Source organism: Procambarus clarkii, chromosome 52 (genome assembly GCF_040958095.1).
Source record: "Procambarus clarkii isolate CNS0578487 chromosome 52, FALCON_Pclarkii_2.0, whole genome shotgun sequence".
Lineage (NCBI taxonomy): Eukaryota > Metazoa > Arthropoda > Malacostraca > Decapoda > Cambaridae > Procambarus > Procambarus clarkii.
The window spans coordinates 5,909,055-5,931,494 of record NC_091201.1 but is presented as its reverse complement, the minus strand read 5'-3'; the positions used below and the strand labels follow the sequence as shown (position 1 = coordinate 5,931,494).

At 45.9% G+C, this 22,440-nt stretch overlaps 1 protein-coding gene across 1 annotated transcript; it reads left to right on the top strand.

The window, feature by feature from the left end:
* The first annotated feature begins 2,933 nt into the window (after nt 1-2,933).
* Nucleotides 2,934-21,280, top strand: LOC138352049 (serine-rich adhesin for platelets-like). Its single transcript, XM_069304224.1, has 3 exons — nt 2,934-4,600; nt 20,073-20,340; nt 21,221-21,280. The coding sequence occupies exons 1-3, from the start codon at nt 2,934-2,936 to the stop codon at nt 21,278-21,280; spliced, it is 1,995 nt and encodes a 664-aa protein (XP_069160325.1).
* Nucleotides 21,281-22,440: the final 1,160 nt, after the last annotated feature.

Genomic DNA, 22,440 nt, shown 5'->3' with positions numbered 1-22,440 from the left:
CCCCAGCATGGAGTCCATATCTAGTCAAGCATAAGACTAAACTGGAAAAGGTTCAAAGGTTTGCCACCAGACTAGTACCCGAGCTGAGAGGTATGAGCTACGAGGAGAGACTACGGGAATTAAACCTCACTTCGTTGGAAGACAGAAGAGTTAGGGTGGACATGATCACCACATTCAAGATTCTCAAGGGAATCGACAGGGTTAATAAAGACAGGCTGTTTAACACAAGGGGACACAGGGGGAAACTGAGTGCCCAAATGAGCCACAGAGATATTAGAAAAAACTTTTTTAGTGTCAGAGTGGTGGACAAATGGAATGCACTAGGAAGTGATGTGGTGGAGGCTGACTCCATACACAGTTTCAAGTGTAGATATGATAGAGCCCAATTGGCTCAGGAATCTGTACACCAGTTGATTGACAGTTGAGAGGCGGGACCAAAGAGCCAGAGCTCAACCCCCGCAAGCACAACTAGGTGAGTAACTAGGTGAGTACAGGTGTGCCACATGTGACAACACCCTGTCACTTACACAGGTGTGACACACATGACAACGCCCGTGTGACAATAGCGTGTGGGCGGTCGGGCTTCAGCTCCTCAGCCGTCGAGTGACCAAAGAACCACCTGATTCTGACCCTCAACACACACGACATAAAATTATCCATTCTTTTTCGTATCTTCCCAATACCCATCGTTCATGAACCGCAGTGACCGCTCTCATAACATGTACAAGAGTCTCTAATTGTCCTGCTAAGGGGGGGGAGGGGAGGGAAATTGTCCTGCTAAGGGGGGGGGAGAATATTTTACTTTGAGCTCTAATGAAACAAACTTGAAAAAGTTTTAAATTATTCTGAATTTGCTGTAGTTAACGTTCGTGGTGACGTCATGTGCCGTTTTCCTTATTGCTTCGTGCCGTCATGTCCACCCGCCCAGCCTGTCTTCTTAATAGAACGTCGCATTTTTGACGTATACGTTACCTCAGGCAAAAAATCGTTGTACGGCAGCGAAAGTAACGTACTGTCCCGTTTTCTGTTTTGGGTCCTCTGGTAGGTTAGGATAAGAGGCACTCTAGTACGACAGTTTAATGACGTTGGGGAACGTTTAGAAGAACAGGCTGGGGTCATGGACAGTTAACGCGACGTTTCTTTGACGCAGCACCGAAATCCTTACGCTTTAGTGACGCTTAAAGCACCACAAACGCGACGCTTCTGATGATAAATGAAAGCGTCAGATTTGACGTGCTTTTGTTCCTACCAAAAGCGTACGAATCTTGACGCCTCACCAATCCTATAGAGAGCTTTGTTCGTTAGCTCCAAGAAACGTCAGTATTCAGATGCTTCAAAGTTCAATAAACCATTACAATTTTGACGTTGAGGTCGATAGTTTGAACACTAATGTTCACATCACATATGGGAACAGGTTGAGCCCAGAAACGTGCGCTTAACGCTACGGACAACAGACGCTTGTTCAATTGTGTTCACGGGCTGGTGAACATCGGCTTGTTCAAGTGAGAACAATGTTCAACCATCTACTGGAGGATGGTAATTGTTGCCATCTAGTGGATCTCACAGTTAAAATAGTTGTACCATATTGGTTATCCCATCTAAGATTGTAGGAGTGTATTTACATACATATATATATATGTATATATATATATATATATATATATATATATATATACATATATATATATATATATATATATATATATATATATATATATATATATATATATATATATATGTGTGTATATATATATATATATATATATATATATATATATATATATATATATATATATATATATATATATATATATATATATATTGGTAGCAACTGAAAAATCAATTCTCCAAAATTCATTTTTATTTCTAGTCTGACGCGACACTTGAGCGCGTTTCGTAAAACTTATTACATTTTCAAAGACTTTAGTGTACACACACACAACTTATAACTGAATAGAGCTTAAACATCGATTTGTTATACCTGCATTTGGGAGAGGTGATATGTTATTGTAACATATCACCTCACCCAAATACATGTATGTATTCACCTCATGATTATACATGTATGTCCATCTGTGTTTGAATAGACAGTTGTGATCTATAAGGCCATATTGAAATAAGTTGTATTATTATAAGTTTATTAAAATTATAACTTTAACTTTTTGTTCGTCGTTTTGTGTCCTTGAATATTCTTACTGGTGTCTGCTTCAGTACCTCACAGGGCTTTGGGGATCATATTCTTGAACACAAGAACGTGATAGGTCTAGGTATTAGTTATTCCTGTGTCAGATATGAGCCAGGTCATAACCAGGCAGTTATGACTCCCTAGTTATGACCTGACCTAACCAGGGAGTGTAACAGTAATTAAAGATCATTATGTTATTCAGTAGTATAGTGATCAAGGAAGTTGTTGTAGCAAGTATTTTCTTCATTCCCACAGCACATTTTTTCACCTAGGTTAGATCTCACCCTTCCCACACCTTATCATAAATCTTACCCTAATAGGTTCCCCTTCCCGGAACACGATCCATCAACAGGTTTACAACCAGGTCGACAATTACCACTGGGTGAAGAGGGGCGAAGATTCAACAATCGCTGTCTAGCCGCCTCTCTCCCTCCAGGACTCGAACCTAGCCCCGACATTGCTCGCGAGTGAGCAGACCACTACACCACCGGCCCTAAACACCTATATATAGAGTCGTTGCCCCACACAAGTGCATTCTGTAAAAGTCGTTCATAGAAAACAGAATTTTAATGCCGGAATTTAATACCAAAGTGAAGCCCTCGAGAACTGTGCTCCAGAGAAGTGTGTAATGACGACTCACTTGACATCAGATGGTAATATTATGCGCCTGGAATATGATATGATGTTAAGTTTATTGTATATGTTATGTGTGAGAGTCAGCCGGTCATATATAGCATTTGTGTATTACATGTTAACTGCAGAGTTTATATACAACGGATATATTTCTACATATGCTGGCGTGTCCACACTGGAGCAGACAAGTTCACACGGGAGCAGACACGTTCACACGGGAGCAGACATGTCCACACGGGAGACACGTTCGCACTGGAGCAGACATGTCCACATGGGAGCAGACAAGTTCACACGGGAGCAGACATGTATCCAAGGGAGCAGACATGTCCACATGGGAGCAGACAAGTTCACACGGGAGCAGACATGTCCACACGGGAGACACGTTCGCACTGGAGCAGACATGTCCACATGGGAGCAGACAAGTTCACACGGGAGCAGACATGTATCCAAGGGAGCAGACATGTCCACATGGGAGCAGACAAGTTCACACGGGAGCAGACATGTCTCCAAGAGAGCAGACATGTCCACATGGGAGCAGACAAGTTCACACGGGAGCAGACATGTCTCCAAGGGAGCAGACATGTCCACAAGGGAGCAGACACGTCCAAACAGGAGCAGACGCGTCCACACTGGAGCAGACACGTTCGCACGAGAGAAGACACGTCACAACGGAAGCAGACATGTACACACGGGAGCAGACACGTCTACACGGGAGCAGGCACGTCACCACGGGAGCAGACATGTACACACGGGAGCAGACACGTCCACACGGGAGCAGACATGTTCACACTGGAGCAGACATTTCCACACGGGATCAGACATGTCCACACAGGAGCAGACATGTCCACACGGGAGCAGACATGTCCACACGGGATCAGACATGTCCACACAGGAGCAGATATGTCCACACGGGAGCAGACATGTCCACACGGGATCAGACATGTCCACACAGGAGCAGACACGTCCACACAGGAGCAGATATGTCCACACGGGAGCAGACATGTCCACACGGGAGCAGACATGTCCACACGGGAGCAGACACGTCCACACAGGAGCATATATGTCCACACGGGAGCAGACATGTCCACACGGGAGCAGACATGTCCACACAGGAGCAGACACGTCCACACAGGAGCAGATATGTCCACACGGGAGCAGACATGTCCACACGGGAGCAGACATGTCCACACGGGAGCAGACACGTCCACACAGGAGCAGATATGTCCACACGGGATCAGACATGTCCACACAGGAGCAGACACGTCCACACAGGAGCAGAAATGTCCACACGGGATCAGACATGTCCACACAGGAGCAGATATGTCCACACGGGAGCAGACATGTCCACACGGGATCAGACATGTCCACACAGGAGCAGACACGTCCACACAGGAGCAGATATGTCCACACGGGAGCAGACATGTCCACACGGGAGCAGACATGTCCACACGGGAGCAGACACGTCCACACAGGAGCAGATATGTCCACACGGGAGCAGACATGTCCACACGGGAGCAGACATGTCCACACAGGAGCAGACACGTCCACACAGGAGCAGATATGTCCACACGGGAGCAGACATGTCCACACGGGAGCAGACATGTCCACACGGGAGCAGACACGTCCACACAGGAGCAGATATGTCCACACGGGATCAGACATGTCCACACAGGAGCAGACACGTCCACACAGGAGCAGATATGTCCACACGGGAGCAGACATGTCCACACGGGAGCAGACATGTCCACACGGGAGCAGACATGTCCACACAGGAGCAGACATGTCCACACGGGAGCAGACATGTCCACACAGGAGCAGACATGTCCACACAGGAGCAGACATGTCCACACGGGAGCAGACATGTCCACACAGGAGCAGACATGTCCACACGGGAGCAGACATGTCCACACAGGAGCAGACATGTCCACACGGGAGCAGAAGCGTCCACACCTTCACTCCGTCCTCATATCCCAGCTCCTTGTCCTCATATCCCAGCCCCTTCTCCTTATGTCCCAGCTCCTTGTTCTCATATCCCAGTCCCTTGTCCTCATATCCCAGCCCCTTCTCCTTATGTCCCAGCTCCTTGTTCTCATATCCCAGTCCCTTGTCCTCATATCCCAGCTCCTTGTCCTCATAATGGAGCATTGCTGTCCCCTGATAATGACCTAACTAGCTGTGGGCCTGTGGTATGATCTCTGTCACACCGACACTCTTCCGTCCACTGATCATCTACTAGTCTACCATCTACCTCACCGGTTCAGACAACTGTTGTGGGAGGCATCCTTGGCAAGCAAGGCAAGGTCAGCATTTATTTCGAAGTCTTCGATAACATTCACATTTTTTTTCCGTTAACTTGGTATGGACGGCAGAGAGGCGGTCTCGCTTCATGCAGGTCGGCGTTCAATCCCCGACCCTCCACAAGTGGTTGTGCACCATTCCTTTCCCCTCCGTACCATCCCAGATCCTTTTCCCGATCCCTTCTCCAGGGATAGAGAGAGAGAGAGAGAGAGAGAGAGAGAGAGAGAGAGAGAGAGAGAGAGAGTGAGAGATAGTCGTAATGGCTTGGCGCTTTCTTCTGATGCGATAATGGGAAATGGATACTATTTATCCGCGTTTCTCAGCTGTGTGTCTCAGCCACACTCTCTCTCACACCAGGTCACTGTTCCTTCATTACCTTGTGCACATCTTCAAGTCCTGATGATGGACTCCTCACACACTTCATTGTCTTGCTCTTTCACTCTGCTGGAAAAAGCTATCTACAATTAGTTTCTATAAACAAACTACATGTACATAGATTCTGAAGTCTATAGTGAAATAATTCCCTTGTGCAGTTTTTATAAATATATCATTTATGTTATCATTATTTATATTATTATATTTTTGTCCTTACCATATATGAAAGGTGGATATCCTATTAAGGATCCCACTAAACGTTTGCAAAAAACTTATTTAAAACTTATAACTGAATTATTTTCATCTTAGGAACGTTAGTCTAAGTTACTTCCTTCTTGACACTTATGCTTGGAAGTATCTGAATTTTCGAAGGTTAGTAAGCTATTGTTGCTAGCGCCTAGTATTGGAGGCTGCACTGGGAAGCACCTCCAGTGCAGGAAGTTGATAGCAACTTCCTGCACTGGCATCTGTGGGTCTCAGATGGAAACATTACTGAACTAAAAATGTAGAGATTGCTATAGCACAGTAATAACTCACTTTGTCCTTTAGGGGAGACTGAAATATTGACAGAAAGAGCGGCTGAGAGATACAGACAGACAGACGGTAGTTAGACAGAAAAGTGGGGAAAAAGAAGGCGAGAGATGCCTTTAACCAATAAATGGCGGTCGACAGTTTATGGGAAACTCCTCAATATATCACTCATTATCGTTCGCCCACTGACTCCCCTGAAAGGCTCCGGTAAACCAGGTAGAAGGGGACAACGAGGAGATCTCATTCGGCTGATTGTGGGACGAAAAATAATGAAAAAACCTGCCGGGTTTTGCTCGTAAACCCGCCGGGTGCGGCTGACGACTTTTGGCGTTGTTGTGTAGAAAACGGGAAATATGGTTTGGCGCCAAAACTTTAATATAATTCTCAGTCGGAGTTTTATTTTATTGCTCGAATTATTATGTGGCTTTGGTTGCCCTGGTATTGTGCGGGTGTGGATCACACTGGTATTGTGTGGGTGTGGATCACACTGGTATTGTGTGTGTGTGGATCACACTGGTATTGTGTGGGTGTGGATCACACTGGTATTGTGCGGGTGTGGATCACACTGGTATTGTGCGGGTGTGGATCACACTGGTATTGTGCGGGTGTGGATCACACTGGTATTGTGTGGGTGTGAATCACACTGGTATTGTGCGGGTGTGGATCACACTGGTATTGTGCGGGTGTGGATCACACTGGTATTGTGTGTGTGTGGATGACACTGGTATTGTGTGTGTGTGGATGACACTGGTATTGTGTGTGTGTGGATCACACTGGTATTGTGTGTGTGTGGATCACACTGGTATTGTGTGAGTGTGGATCACACTGGTATTGTGCGGGTGTGGATCACACTGGTATTGTGTGTGTGTGGATCACACTGGTATTGTGTGTGTGTGGATCACACTGGTATTGTGTGTGTGTGTGGATCACACTGGTATTGTGTGGGGTGTGGATCACTCTGGTATTGTGTGACTGTGGATCACACTGGTATTGTGTGGGTGTGGATCACACTGGTATTGTGTGTGTGTGGATGACACTGGTATTGTGTGTGTGTGGATCACACTGGTATTGTGTGTGTGTGGATCACACTGGTATTGTGTGTGTGTGGATCACTCTGGTATTGTGTGTGTGTGGATCACACTGGTATTGTGTGTGTGTGGATCACACTGGTATTGTGTGTGTGTGTGGATCACACTGGTATTGTGTGGGTGTGGATCACACTGGTATTGTGTGAGTGTGGATCACTCTGGTATTGTGTGTGTGTGGATCACACTGGTATTGTGTGTGTGTGGATCACACTGGTATTGTGTGGGTGTGGATCACACTGGTATTGTGTGTGTGTGGATCACACTGGTATTGTGTGGGTGTGGATCACACTGGTATTGTGTGTGTGTGTGGATCACACTGGTATTGTGTGGGTGTGGATCACACTGGTATTGTGTGTGTGTGTGGATCACACTGGTATTGTGTGGGGTGTGGATCACTCTGGTATTGTGTGACTGTGGATCACACTGGTATTGTGTGGGTGTGGATCACACTGGTATTGTGTGTGTGTGGATGACACTGGTATTGTGTGTGTGTGGATCACACTGGTATTGTGTGTGTGTGGATCACACTGGTATTGTGTGTGTGTGGATCACTCTGGTATTGTGTGTGTGTGGATCACACTGGTATTGTGTGTGTGTGGATCACACTGGTATTGTGTGTGTGTGGATCACACTGGTATTGTGTGGGTGTGGATCACACTGGTATTGTGCGGGTGTGGATCACACTGGTATTGTGCGGGTGTGGATCACACTGGTATTGTGCAGGTGGTGATCACTCTGGTATTGTGCGGGTGTGGATCACACTGGTATTGTGTGTGTGTGGATGACACTGGTATTGTGTGTGTGTGGATCACACTGGTATTGTGTGTGTGTGGATCACACTGGTATTGTGTGAGTGTGGATCACTCTGGTATTGTGTGTGTGTGGATCACACTGGTATTGTGTGTGTGTGGATCACACTGGTATTGTGTGGGTGTGGATCACACTGGTATTGTGTTGGTGTGGATCACACTGGTATTGTGTGAGTGTGGATCACACTGGTATTGTGTGGGTGTGGATCACACTGGTATTGTGTGAGTGTGGATCACTGGTATTGTGTGTGTGTGTGGATCACTCTGGTATTGTGTGGGTGTGCATCACTCTGGTATTGTGTGTGTGTGTGGATCACACTGGTATTGTGTGAGTGTGCATCACTCTGGTATTGTGTGTGTGTGGATCACACTGGTATTGTGCAGGTGGTGATCACACTGGTATTGTGTGTGTGTGGATCACACTGGTATTGTGCAGGTGGTGATCACACTGGTATTGTGCGGGTGTGGATCACACTGGTATTGTGCAGGTGGTGATCACACTGGTATTGTGCGGGTGTGGATCACACTGGTATTGTGCGGGTGTGGATCACACTGGTATTGTGCGGGTGTGGATCACACTGGTATTGTGCAGGTGGTGATCACACTGGTATTGTGTGTGTGTGGATCACACTGGTATTGTGTGTGTGTGGATCACACTGGTATTGTGTGAGTGTGGATCACACTGGTATTGTGTGTGTGTGGATCACACTGGTATTGTGTGTGTGTGGATCACACTGGTATTGTGTGAGTGTGGATCACTCTGGTATTGTGTGTGTGTGGATCACACTGGTATTGTGCGGGTGTGGATCACACTGGTATTGTGCAGGTGGTGATCACACTGGTATTGTGTGAGTGTGGATCACACTGGTATTGTGTGGGTGTGGATCACACTGGTATTGTGTGAGTGTGGATCACACTGGTATTGTGTGTGTGTGGATCACACTGGTATTGTGTGGGTGTGGATCACACTGGTATTGTGTGTGTGTGGATCACACTGGTATTGTGTGTGTGTGGATCACACTGGTATTGTGTGAGTGTGGATCACTCTGGTATTGTGTGTGTGTGGATCACACTGGTATTGTGTGAGTGTGGATCACTCTGGTATTGTGTGTGTGTGGATCACACTGGTATTGTGTGTGTGTGGATCACACTGGTATTGTGTGGGTGTGGATCACACAGGTATTGTGTGTGTGTGGATCACACTGGTATTGTGTGAGTGTGGATCACACTGGTATTGTGTGTGTGTGGATCACACTGGTATTGTGTGGGTGTGGATCACACTGGTATTGTGCGGGTGTGGATCACACTGGTATTGTGCGGGTGTGGATCACACTGGTATTGTGCAGGTGGTGATCACTCTGGTATTGTGCGGGTGTGGATCACACTGGTATTGTGTGTGTGTGGATGACACTGGTATTGTGTGTGTGTGGATCACACTGGTATTGTGTGTGTGTGGATCACACTGGTATTGTGTGAGTGTGGATCACTCTGGTATTGTGTGTGTGTGGATCACACTGGTATTGTGTGTGTGTGGATCACACTGGTATTGTGTGGGTGTGGATCACACTGGTATTGTGTTGGTGTGGATCACACTGGTATTGTGTGAGTGTGGATCACACTGGTATTGTGTGGGTGTGGATCACACTGGTATTGTGTGAGTGTGGATCACTGGTATTGTGTGTGTGTGTGGATCACTCTGGTATTGTGTGGGTGTGCATCACTCTGGTATTGTGTGTGTGTGTGGATCACACTGGTATTGTGTGAGTGTGCATCACTCTGGTATTGTGTGTGTGTGGATCACACTGGTATTGTGCAGGTGGTGATCACACTGGTATTGTGTGTGTGTGGATCACAATGGTATTGTGCAGGTGGTGATCACACTGGTATTGTGCGGGTGTGGATCACACTGGTATTGTGCAGGTGGTGATCACACTGGTATTGTGCGGGTGTGGATCACACTGGTATTGTGCGGGTGTGGATCACACTGGTATTGTGCGGGTGTGGATCACACTGGTATTGTGCAGGTGGTGATCACACTGGTATTGTGTGTGTGTGGATCACACTGGTATTGTGTGTGTGTGGATCACACTGGTATTGTGTGAGTGTGGATCACACTGGTATTGTGTGTGTGTGGATCACACTGGTATTGTGTGTGTGTGGATCACACTGGTATTGTGTGAGTGTGGATCACTCTGGTATTGTGTGGGTGGTGATCACACTGGTATTGTGCAGGTGTGGATCACACTGGTATTGTGCGGGTGTGGATCACACTGGTATTGTGTGGGTGTGGATCACACTGGTATTGTGTGGGTGGTGATCACACTGGTATTGTGTGGGTGGTGATCACACTGGTATTGTGCAGGTGTGGATCACACTGGTATTGTGTGGGTGTGGATCACACTGGTATTGTGTGGGTGTGGATCACACTGGTATTGTGTGTGTGTGGATCACACTGGTATTGTGTGTGTGTGGATCACACTGGTATTGTGTGAGTGTGGATCACACTGGTATTGTGTGGGTGTGGATCACACTGGTATTGTGTGGGTGTGGATCACACTGGTATTGTGTGGGTGTGGATCACACTGGTATTGTGCGGGTGTGGATCACACTGGTATTGTGTGGGTGTGGATCACACTGGTATTGTGTTGGTGTGGATCACACTGGTATTGTGTGGGTGTGGATCACACTGGTATTGTGTGGGTGTGGATCACACTGGTATTGTGTGGGTGTGGATCACACTGGTATTGTGTGAGTGTGGATCACACTGGTATTGTGCAGGTGGTGATCACACTGGTATTGTGTGGGTGTGGATCACACTGGTATTGTGTGTGTGTGGATCACTCTGGTATTGTGTGAGTGTGGATCACACTGATATTGTGTGTGTGTGGATCACACTGTTATTGTGTGGGTGTGGATCACACTGGTATTGTGCGGGTGGTGATCACACTGGTATTGTGTGGGTGTGGATCACTCTGGTATTGTGTGTGTGTGGATCACACTGGTATTGTGTGTGTGTGGATCACACTGGTATTGTGTGTGTGTGGATCACACTGGTATTGTGTGGGTGTGGATCACTCTGGTATTGTGTGAGTGTGGATCACACTGGTATTGTGCGGGTGTGGATCACACTGGTATTGTGCGGGTGTGGATCACACTGGTATTGTGCGGGTGTGGATCACTCTGGTATTGTGTGAGTGTGGATCACTCTGGTATTGTGTGTGTGTGGATCACACTGGTATTGTGTGTGTGTGGATCACACTGGTATTGTGTGGGTGTGGATCACACTGGTATTGTGTGTGTGTGGATCACTCTGGTATTGTGTGTGTGTGTGTGGATCACACTGGTATTGTGTGAGTGTGCATCACTCTGGTATTGTGTGTGTGTGGATCACACTGGTATTGTGCGGGTGTGGATCACTCTGGTATTGTGTGAGTGTGGATCACTCTGGTATTGTGTGTGTGTGGATCACACTGGTATTGTGTGTGTGTGGATCACACTGGTATTGTGTGTGTGTGGATCACACTGGTATTGTGTGTGTGTGGATCACACTGGTATTGTGTGGGTGTGGATCACACTGGTATTGTGTGTGTGTGGATCACTCTGGTATTGTGTGTGTGTGTGGATCACACTGGTATTGTGTGAGTGTGCATCACTCTGGTATTGTGTGTGTGTGGATCACACTGGTATTGTGTGAGTGTGCATCACTCTGGTATTGTGTGTGTGTGGATCACTCTGGTATTGTGTGTGTGTGTGGATCACACTGGTATTGTGTGTGTGTGTGGATCACTCTGGTATTGTGTGAGTGTGGATCACTCTGGTATTGTGTGTGTGTGGATCACTCTGGTATTGTGTGTGTGTGGATCACACTGGTATTGTGTGTGTGTGGATCACACTGGTATTGTGTGTGTGTGTGGATCACACTGGTATTGTGTGAGTGTGGATCACTCTGGTATTGTGTGTGTGTGGATCACACTGGTATTGTGTGTGTGTGGATCACACTGGTATTGTGTGTGTGTGGATCACACTGGTATTGTGTGGGTGTGGATCACACTGGTATTGTGCAGGTGGTGATCACACTGGTATTGTGCGGGTGTGGATCACACTGGTATTGTGCGGGTGTGGATCACACTGGTATTGTGCAGGTGGTGATCACACTGGTATTGTGCGGGTGTGGATCACACTGGTATTGTGCGGGTGTGGATCACACTAGTATTGTGCGGGTGTGGATCACACTGGTATTGTGTGGGTGTGGATCACACTGGTATTGTGTGTGTGGATCACACTGGTATTGTGTGTGTGTGGATCACACTGGTATTGTGTGTGTGTGGATCACACTGGTATTGTGTGTGTGTGGATCACACTGGTATTGTGTGTGTGTGGATCACACTGGTATTGTGTGTGTGTGGATCACACTGGTATTGTGTGAGTGTGGATCACTCTGGTATTGTGTGTGTGTGGATCACACTGGTATTGTGTGAGTGTGGATCACACTGGTATTGTGTGGGTGTGGATCACACTGGTATTGTGTGTGTGTGGATCACACTGGTATTGTGTGGGTGTGGATCACACTGGTATTGTGTGTGTGTGGATCACACTGGTATTGTGTGTGTGTGGATCACACTGGTATTGTGTGTGTGTGGATCACACTGGTATTGTGTGTGTGTGGATCACACTGGTATTGTGTGTGTGTGGATCACACTGGTATTGTGTGTGTGTGGATCACACTGGTATTGTGTGTGTGTGGATCACACTGGTATTGTGCGGGTGTGGATCACACTGGTATTGTGCAGGTGGTGATCACACTGGTATTGTGTGTGTGTGGATCACTCTGGTATTGTGTGTGTGTGGATCACACTGGTATTGTGTGGGTGTGGATCACACTGGTATTGTGTGAGTGTGGATCACTCTGGTATTGTGTGTGTGTGGATCACACTGGTATTGTGTGTGTGTGGATCACACTGGTATTGTGTGGGTGTGGATCACACTGGTATTGTGCAGGTGGTGATCACACTGGTATTGTGTGAGTGTGGATCACTCTGGTATTGTGTGTGTGTGGATCACACTGGTATTGTGCGGGTGTGGATCACACTGGTATTGTGCGGGTGTGGATCACACTGGTATCACAGGATCAGACCATTTGTCGTAGTTTCCTTCATATCATCTTAACTATTCCTAAAGAACACTTGCCTTTGGTTTAAATAAAAATATTGAGATAGAAGAGAAGATAGTTAAAGATGAAGAAAGAAAGATGGGGAAGATAGAATGAAAGCAGAGAAATATAGAAAGACGGGACTGAATATTGCGAGAAAGAAGTGATGAGGGAAGGAAATAAGAGAAAGAGAAAAGGAATAGAGAAGTTAATATCCCACTGAGCAGACATAGAATAATTAAACAACATACTGAACAATACCACAGTTGCGGGCGGCGAGCAACGGAACCATTGCATCACATTTCTATCCAACGCAACCAGGAAAAAAAAATAATATACCATAAAAATTCTTCAGCTTTCGGACGATGAAAAGGGCTCCCATTCTCCTCCGTTCAGCGGAAGACAACGCCAAGGCGCCACAAAAGAAATTTCCACTTTGACTGACATATTCATGTTTCTCCTGCCTCCTTTCTCATCGTTTTTCGCATTTAATCTTTATCATGCTGAAGGGTCCTCGTAAATGAGTTTCCAACGAGTCGCTCGCTGGCACCAAAATACTTCAGTCTCCCATGTATCGTTTAAGAAAAAAAGAATACGTAGGAACGTTTTCTGTCGTTGACTCCGACGTAACGTTTTCTGTCATTGATGTGTCGAAGAGCAGTACCTTAGGTATACTCTTGAGTGCATAGGGTAATGCTGTACCAAGGTGTAGAATATATACCATAGTTTACAGTTTATACCTTGGTGTCCAAGGTATACACTGAAGTATACTATTGCTGGGTGGGTCATCATTATACATTATGGTACCTATATTATACAGCAGGTAATAACATGGCTGAAAACACCTGTTATGACGTTTCTGTCTCTCATATACGTTTATGTGGACACGTTTCTGTCCAGCCTGGACGTATATGTGGCAACGTTCTGTCCGGGCTGGACCCTTACACGTCGTGACATAACGAAGGTGAGAGAGGGGAAGGTGAGAGAGGGGAAGGTGGGAGAGGGGAAGGGGAGGTGAGAGGCAAGAGAGGCAGGGAAAAGACAACTGTGTGATATATCTATGATTTAGTCGTCTGAGTGGGGCGAGGGGATCGAACCAGGGGTCCCCTCCTTCTTCCATTTTACCACGACTCTTAAGTTACATGACAACTTTCGGTCATCTCCATGACTCATCTGCGTCTCGAGCACTCCTTCATGCACTCTTGTACGGTTGGTATTCATTTTGAGCATTTACTTTCAACTCCTAAGAATTTTTAATGTCTCAATCATGTCTCCTCTTTGTCGCATTTCTGGGATTTGAAATCCCAGAGAGGTCGTGCTGGGAAGAGAGTGAAAGAAAGAAGGAAGAGAAAGAGGAAGAGAGGGAATAGGGGGGGGGGAAGGGAGATGATTGGGCGAGAGGGTAGAGAGAGGCAGGTGAGTGGGCAGAGGGGGGGGGGTGGGGGGTGGAGAGGGCAAGTATCTACCTATAAGTCATGACGGGTCAGTGAGGTCTCATACAGAATACAAATACTTCATTTATTCAACCTGTTCCATTATAACTGGAACAGGTTGAATAAGTGCTCCTGTGGGTGGTCCAGGTGTCCTCATGGTCCAGGACATCTGGACCATGATGACACCTGGACCATGATGACACCTGGACCATGATGACACCTGGACCATGTGGACACCTGGACCATGAGGACACCTGGACCATGATGACACCTGGACCATGATGACACCTGGACCATGATGACACATGGACCATGATGGAACCTGGACCATGAGGACACCTGGACCATGATGACACCTGGACCATGAAGACACCTGGACCATAATGACATATGGACCATGAGGACACCTGGACCATGAGGACACCTGGACCATGAGGACACCTGGACCATGAGGACACCTGGACCATGATGACACCTGGACCATGATGACACCTGGACCATGATGACACCTGGACCATAAGGACACCTGGACCACGTAGACACCTGGACCATGTAGACACCTGGACCATGAAGACACCTGGACCATGATGACACCTGGACCATGATGACAACTGGACCGTGTGGACACTTGGACCATGAGGACACCTGGACCATGATGACACCTGGACCATGATGACTACTGGACCGTGTGGACACTTGGACCATGAGGACACCTGGACCATGTGGACCATGAGGATACCTGGACCCTGAGGACACCTGGACCATGTGGACCATGAGGACATTTGGACCATGATGACACCTAGACCATATGGACACCTGGACCATGAGGACACCTGGACCATGTGGACCATGAGGACACCTGGACCATGATGACACCTGGACCATGAGAACACCTGGACCATGATGACAGATGGAACATGATGACACTTGGACCATGATGACACCTGGACCATGTGGACACCTGGACCATGAGGACACCTGGACCATGAGGACACCTGGACCATGATGACAGATGGAACATGATGACACTTGGACCATGAGGACACCTGGACCATGAGGACACCTGGACCATAAGGACACCTGGACCATGAGGACACCTGGACCATGATGACACCTGGACCATGATGGAACCTGGACCATGAGGACACCTGGACCATGAGGACACCTGGACCATGAGGACACCAGGACCATGATGACACCTGGACCATGATGGAACCTGGACCATGAGGACACCTGGACCATGAGGACACCTGGACCATGAGGACACCTGGACCATGAGGACACCTGGACCATGAGGACACCTGGACCATGAGGACACCTGGACCATGAGGACACCTGGACCGTGAGGACACCTGGACCATGAGGACACCTGGACCATGAGGACACCTGCACCATGAGGACACCTGGACCATGAGGACACCTGGACCATGAGGACACCTGGACCATGAGGACACCTGGACCATGAGGACACCTGGACCGTGAGGACACCTGGACCATGAGGACACCTGCACCATGAGGACACCTGGACCATGAGGACACCTGGACCATGAGGACACCTGGACCATGAGGACACCTGGACCATGAGGACACCTGGACCATGATGACACCTGGACCATGAGGACACCTGGACCGTGAGGACACCTGGACCATGAGGACACCTGGACCATGAGGACACCTGGACCATGAGGACACCTGGACCGTGAGGACACCTGGACCATGAGGACACCTGGACCATGAGGACACCTGGACCGTGAGGACACCTGGACCATGAGGACACCTGGACCATGAGGACACCTGGACCATAAGGACACCTGGACCGTGAGGACACCTGGACCATGAGGACACCTGGACCATGAGGACACCTGGACCATGAGGACACCTGGACCGTGAGGACACCTGGACCATGAGGACACCTGGACCATGAGGACACCTGGACCGTGAGGACACCTGGACCATGAGGACACCTGGACCGTGAGGACACCTGGACCGTGAGGAATGTATATGTCTGTGTCTGCCTTTTTGTGTGTGTCTGTTTCAATCCCTCTTTTATTCCCTGTATTTCTTTGTCACTGTCTATCTCTCTCTCGTTGTCTGTTTCTTTCTTTCTCTGTCAATATATCTCTGTTTCTCTCAGTGTCTGAATATTTCTCTCTTGCACGGTCTGTGTTGCTGAGTAACTGTCTCTGTGTCTCTCTTTCTGTCATTGTCTGAGTCTCTCTCTGTGTCTCACTGTCTATCTTGTCTCTGTCACTGTCTGCCTTTCTCTGCCTTTGCCTATATCTCTTTCTCTGCCGTTTTTTGTATTTCTCTCTCACTATTTCTCTTTTTCTTTGCGTTTATCTTGATTTCTCTTCCAACGTCTCTGTGTCTCTATCTGTTGCTGTATATCTGTCTCTCTTTGTCTCTCTCGTTGTGTTGCTGTTTCTCAGTCCCTATGTAGCCGTATTAATCCATCTTTTATTATCTGTATTTCTCAGTCTGCATCTCCCTTCCACTGTAATTTTCTTTATTCTTATTCAGGTGGTGTTTCAACGCCTGAGCTGCATACCTAGGTGATGGTCTCACGTACGTTGCAACTCCGATAGTAATGAACATAAATATGCACTAACATTTTTTTTCCACCAAATTATGTTTTTCATAAAAAGAAAATTCAAATACTTGGAGAAATCCGAGAAAGGAATTTTTAATATTTCATTTATTTAAACGTACTTTTATAAGAGCCAAAAAATGGGATGAAATTTGAACTAGAGTCGAACACCAACAATAAGTTCGAACCCTGGAAAAAAAACGAATGCAAGACATGAAAAGAATGCGATGCTGCAGCCATAATCTTGTGCGGAAGATCAAACAGCATCCGAGACCCAGATGTTGGGTCTGGGATGTTTATCAAGGTAAGACCCTCCCCTTGCCCTCTGTTTACCTAGTGAGGACCTCACTCTGAGGCGAGGCTCAGGTGAGGCTGAGTCATGTGGGAAAATCCTAGCAAGCTTTAATTGTTTTTATTCTGTGAATATTCAAATATTTACTTTATTCTTATTTTTTAATTGACTTTAATATTATAATATTTTTACTTGATTATTTTTAGTTAGTAAGTAAATGGACTGAATATTCTGATTCAGCTGCTTGAACTTATCCCACACAATGGGAGGGACAAATGCGTCTTGCACCACCTTCTGTAAATGGTACAAGCAGTATTTGTTTACCTTATTGTTACAATTATAATTATTAATCATACCACATATGATGATCTAATCTACTATTATTACAGCAAATTAAATTAATAACTACTAATACTATGTCTACAGTATTAAACACAAAAGGTTCTTAGCTGCTACTGTTGGTGGGGCCTGATAAGACTGTGTAATTGTAGCATCAGAATTGGGTGTGGCCCTGAGCCTCAGAGTGCCACGTAATGGCGGCTATCTGGAGGCCTGCAAGGCTTGATGTACAGCAGGTAACTATTCCAATAATTATGCTGAGAGCCAGCTTCCTGCTTCACTAACTTCCCTCACAATTACCTCTTTTGGATGTAAGGAATTAATAATGGTTCCCTAAACATATGAGTTCAGGTATGACATGGAATATGTGTATTTCATGTCTTGCATTCGTTTTTTTTCCAGGGTTCGAACTTATTGTTGGTGTTCGACTCTAGTTCAAATTTCATCCCATTTTTTGGCTATTATAAAAGTACGTTTAAATAAATGAAATATTAAAAATTCCTTCCTCGGATTTCTCCAAGTATTTGAATTTTCTTTTTATGAAAAACATAATTTAGTGAAAAAAAGAGCTGAGTAAACGTACTTGGTTGTGGGTTTTCTCATGCAAATAACCGGCCACCACATCTATATTAAATGATGCATCAAATAAATCAGAATACAAGGTAGTCGAATACTCAAGTGCTGCTGTTTGTAGCAGAGGTGTTGTTGTAATAGATCTCTAAGGATAGAGCAAGTCTATCGTGCGAGACTAGTATCACAACCCTCAGGAGCACTCATTTTGTGTTGTTGTTGTTGATTTAGGGGCGACGACGATGGTGGGATCGGATGCGCCCCGGTGTACCCGTTAAAGGTGAATCGCGAAGCCTGGAAAGGTGGAACGCCAAGCCAAATCGCAAAAAGAGTGACGCCAATCACTAGAAACTAATATGTCATACGGCAAATAAACACACAGTCAGGCAGATGATTGGGGAGTCCCAGGAGTGCTTCAGGGTGACAAGCACCGGCCCCGCTCCACACAGAGAACACCAGGTAACAAAACCCAAATTCTGCCCCCAACTAAACAACCCATTCTCGCACTTTCTTATAGTCAATATTGACTTACTAAATACGTGCATATGTGACATACTAATTTATTGTGAATATTTTAGTTTACCTTGAAAAGCTTCATAGAAAACACCGACCTTTCCTAACAGTCTTAGTATGTTAAGATAAGCATCTTATTGCTTCGTAATTACAATTATTACTTAACCTATACCTATATTTGGTTAAGTAATAATTGTAATTATGAAGCAATAAGATGCTTATCTTAACATACTAAGAAGGTTAGGTAAGGTCGATATTTTCTATGAAGCTTTTCAAGGTAAACTAAAATATTCACAATAAATTAGTATGTCACATATGTACTTATTTAATAAGTAAATATTGACTTAAAGAAAGTGCGATAACGGGTTGAACTAAAACGCAAAAAGTCATCCAGCGTCCCCCGGCAGAGCAGAAGCCGGCCGCCCACCACGACCGAGGGCACACCAGGAGTCCACCAAGACCCGCCAACCCCCGGCCAAGCCGGCCCCCAAACACCGTCACCCCGCCGGGAGAACCAGCCAGTACACGTCAAAAAAAAATCTATCAACAATCCCGTGACCCAAGGCGATATGTGCGCCAGGCGTCGTACAATCGGACCGCAGAAAAGGGAAGCCAAACGGCAGTAGCAAAGCCAAAACGCGAAAACAAGACGTGATCCAGCGGCACCCAGGCGGAGGAGGTGTCCAGACGTCCGCTCGCCCTCAAGGTTGAACCAGGAGTCCTTTTTGTTATGATTCTGGGGCCAGATTCACGAAAGCACTTACGCAAACACTTACGAACCTGTACATCTTTTCTCAATCTTTGAGGGCTTTGTTTCCAATTATTAAACAGTTAATGAGCTCCGAAGCACCAGGAGGCTGTTTATAACAATAACAACAGTTGATTGGCAAGTTTTCATGCTTGTACACTGTTTAATAAATGTAACTAAAGCCGTCAAAGATTGAGGAAAGATGTACACGTTCGTAAGTGTTTGCGCAAGTGCTTTCGTGAATCTGGCCCCTGGTGGACGTGACGACGCCCTGGGGCCAATGTTTTGGTTCTTCTTCTCATTTTATTTAACAGTAGCAAGGGAGTCAAGCTGTACTTCTTCTTGTTGGAGATTATATTCAGTCCTAATGAACACTTTTTTATTAAGTATACACACTAGACTGTTGTTTAAAAGAAATTAGTTGATATAAATACGTGGCGTCGATGACGTCAGGGAATCACCCATTCTCTATTCCTTTATGGGGGTAACTTATGTTATTATGTGTGTCGGATTTTCGACAAGTCAGGATAAGGCTCAAGTGAGTCAGGATAAGGCTCAGGTGAGTCAGGATAAGGCTCAGGTGAGTCAGGATAAGGCTCAGGTGAGTCAGGATAAGGCTCAGGTGAGTCAGGATAAGGCTCAGGTGAGTCAGGATAAGGCTCAGGTGAGTCAGGATAAGGCTCAGGTGAGTCAGGATAAGGCTCAGGTGAGTCAGGATAAGGCTCAGGTGAGTTTGGATAAGGCTCAGGTGAGTCTGGATAAGGCTCATGTGAGTCAGGATAAGGCTCAGGTGAGTGGATAAGGCTCAGGTGAGTCTGGATAAGGCTCAGGTGAGTCTGAATAAGGCTCAATTAGCCTTATTCAGCCTGAGCCTTATCCTGACTCACCAATCCTTAGGTGAGTCAGGATAACACAGGCGAGTCTGGATAAGGCTCAGGTGAGTCAGGATAAAGCTCAGGACTAGGAGCTGGGATAAGAGGACATGAAGCTGGGATATGAGGACATGAAGCTGGGATATGAGGACTAGGAGCTGGGATATGAGGACATGAAGCTGGGATATGAGGCATAATACCTTTCATTAGGCCAGAGGGAGTTAGGGTGTTTAACTTGTCACTAACTGTCCGAACACCTAGTCAACCTACTCCCTCGCGCTCGATAAATATGACTATCCAATGACGACGTACATTTGTTTACCTGGTAAGCCACCTCGTCAGAGTGCGGGCAGTCTGGCTCCTGATCCCGCTGCGACAACATCAACTGGATCTACTCTCTGTTTACACCGATGAGAGGCTTCTTCAATTCCTTTATGGCCAAGATTCCTTGATCATGACTCCACAGGTCAGCCCAGTTCTCATAAGGTATGAACTTTCCGCTGTTCCACTTCGTTTTGGAGTCCTGCCACACATGGAAGCCTATCAAGTGGGATCGAAAACTATTACCAGCTCACTACAAGGTAGAATTATATTCCACAGGCTCGAAATAGGAATTCCTATGTATTTAATGTCACACTATGTAATTGGTGTTTCATAGGACAGATTAACCCATAGCTTGTATCCTGTACTGACACTTCCTTTGGGAACCAATATTTTTGTTTCTAAAATTGCAATCTTTTGAAAGGATTGATATTTTAATGTATGAATTTGTACCTGAACTTTCTGTTTCTCTTGCAGCTGTGTTGCTCACCTTTGGAATATCACACTACTGTGCAGATGTATAAATGTAGAGGGTAAGAAGATTTGACTTGAAGTGATTAATTTCATTGGCTAAGTTCTCAGAAATAAATTGGGAATAGTTGATAACTTCAATTCAATATGATATTAATTTAACTTAATGGATTAGAGGATTGGTAACAGGGAATAGGGGAAGATCAGGCTTTAGTTTCTATCCAGTTTACAGAAGGATTGGTAAATTTCTCTACAGGTTTAGATCTTTTAACACTAAGTTACTATTATAATACTCTTTTAAAAGGGCAATTGAGAACTTGCAGTTATAATTAAAGTAAAAGGTTAATTTTATTCCCAAACTAGTATCTTTAACCCAAACAATATATAAATACACTAATCTTCTCAATGTGTAATTAGGCTTCAGCCATCCAATTAAATTCCACAAAATTAATGAACTCCTCTCACGGGGGGGGGGGGGGGGGGGGGTGTTAGAAATAGCCTTCTCGAACCCTTTGATATGTATTATTTTCTTGTCTCAATAAACATACTTGAACTTGAATTCTTCTCTGCACAATCATGGATCGTCATATGCATAATAATTATATACCATTCACGTATAATAATAATAATGAAGGAACATCCTCTAAGGACAATCTGATTGAAGGGGGTGAGAGGGACGTGTTTAATTGACCCCTTCTGCGTCCTCGTCAGGTAGAGGTGAAGACGCCTCTCCGTCCACACACGCCCTTGACTCCACCTCCTCCTCCAGGGGCTCTCTCTCGCTGTCACTTCCGGCAATTATCCTGATGTTCTTGATGTTCGTCCTGGCGGTGTGCTCTCCTGTCTCGACCCTCACATCTGTCGTCAGTGGGTGCGTCTCGTGGAGGCGGCCAGGCAGTGGAGGGTACAGTATCGTCACTGTTGGTGTTTATGCAACCCGTCCTCCTAAAAATAAAGTCACTTTTCGCTCGTATGCGCACTATGGCTAAATTTGGACGTAATTTGAAATGAAATCGACTCACAAAAGTGACGTTCTGTTCCGTTTTCTATTTAAGTCGTTCGGCGTACGCGCAGAGGTTATGAGAGGACACTTTAAATTAACGTTTTTCATAACGTTTTGAAACTTTATGAGAAATTCCTGCCCACCTAACCTATCAGAGGACCCTTAATTTACTGTTGTTGAAAAAAAAAATCCCAAATTTATTTTAATTTTTTTTCATTTTCAA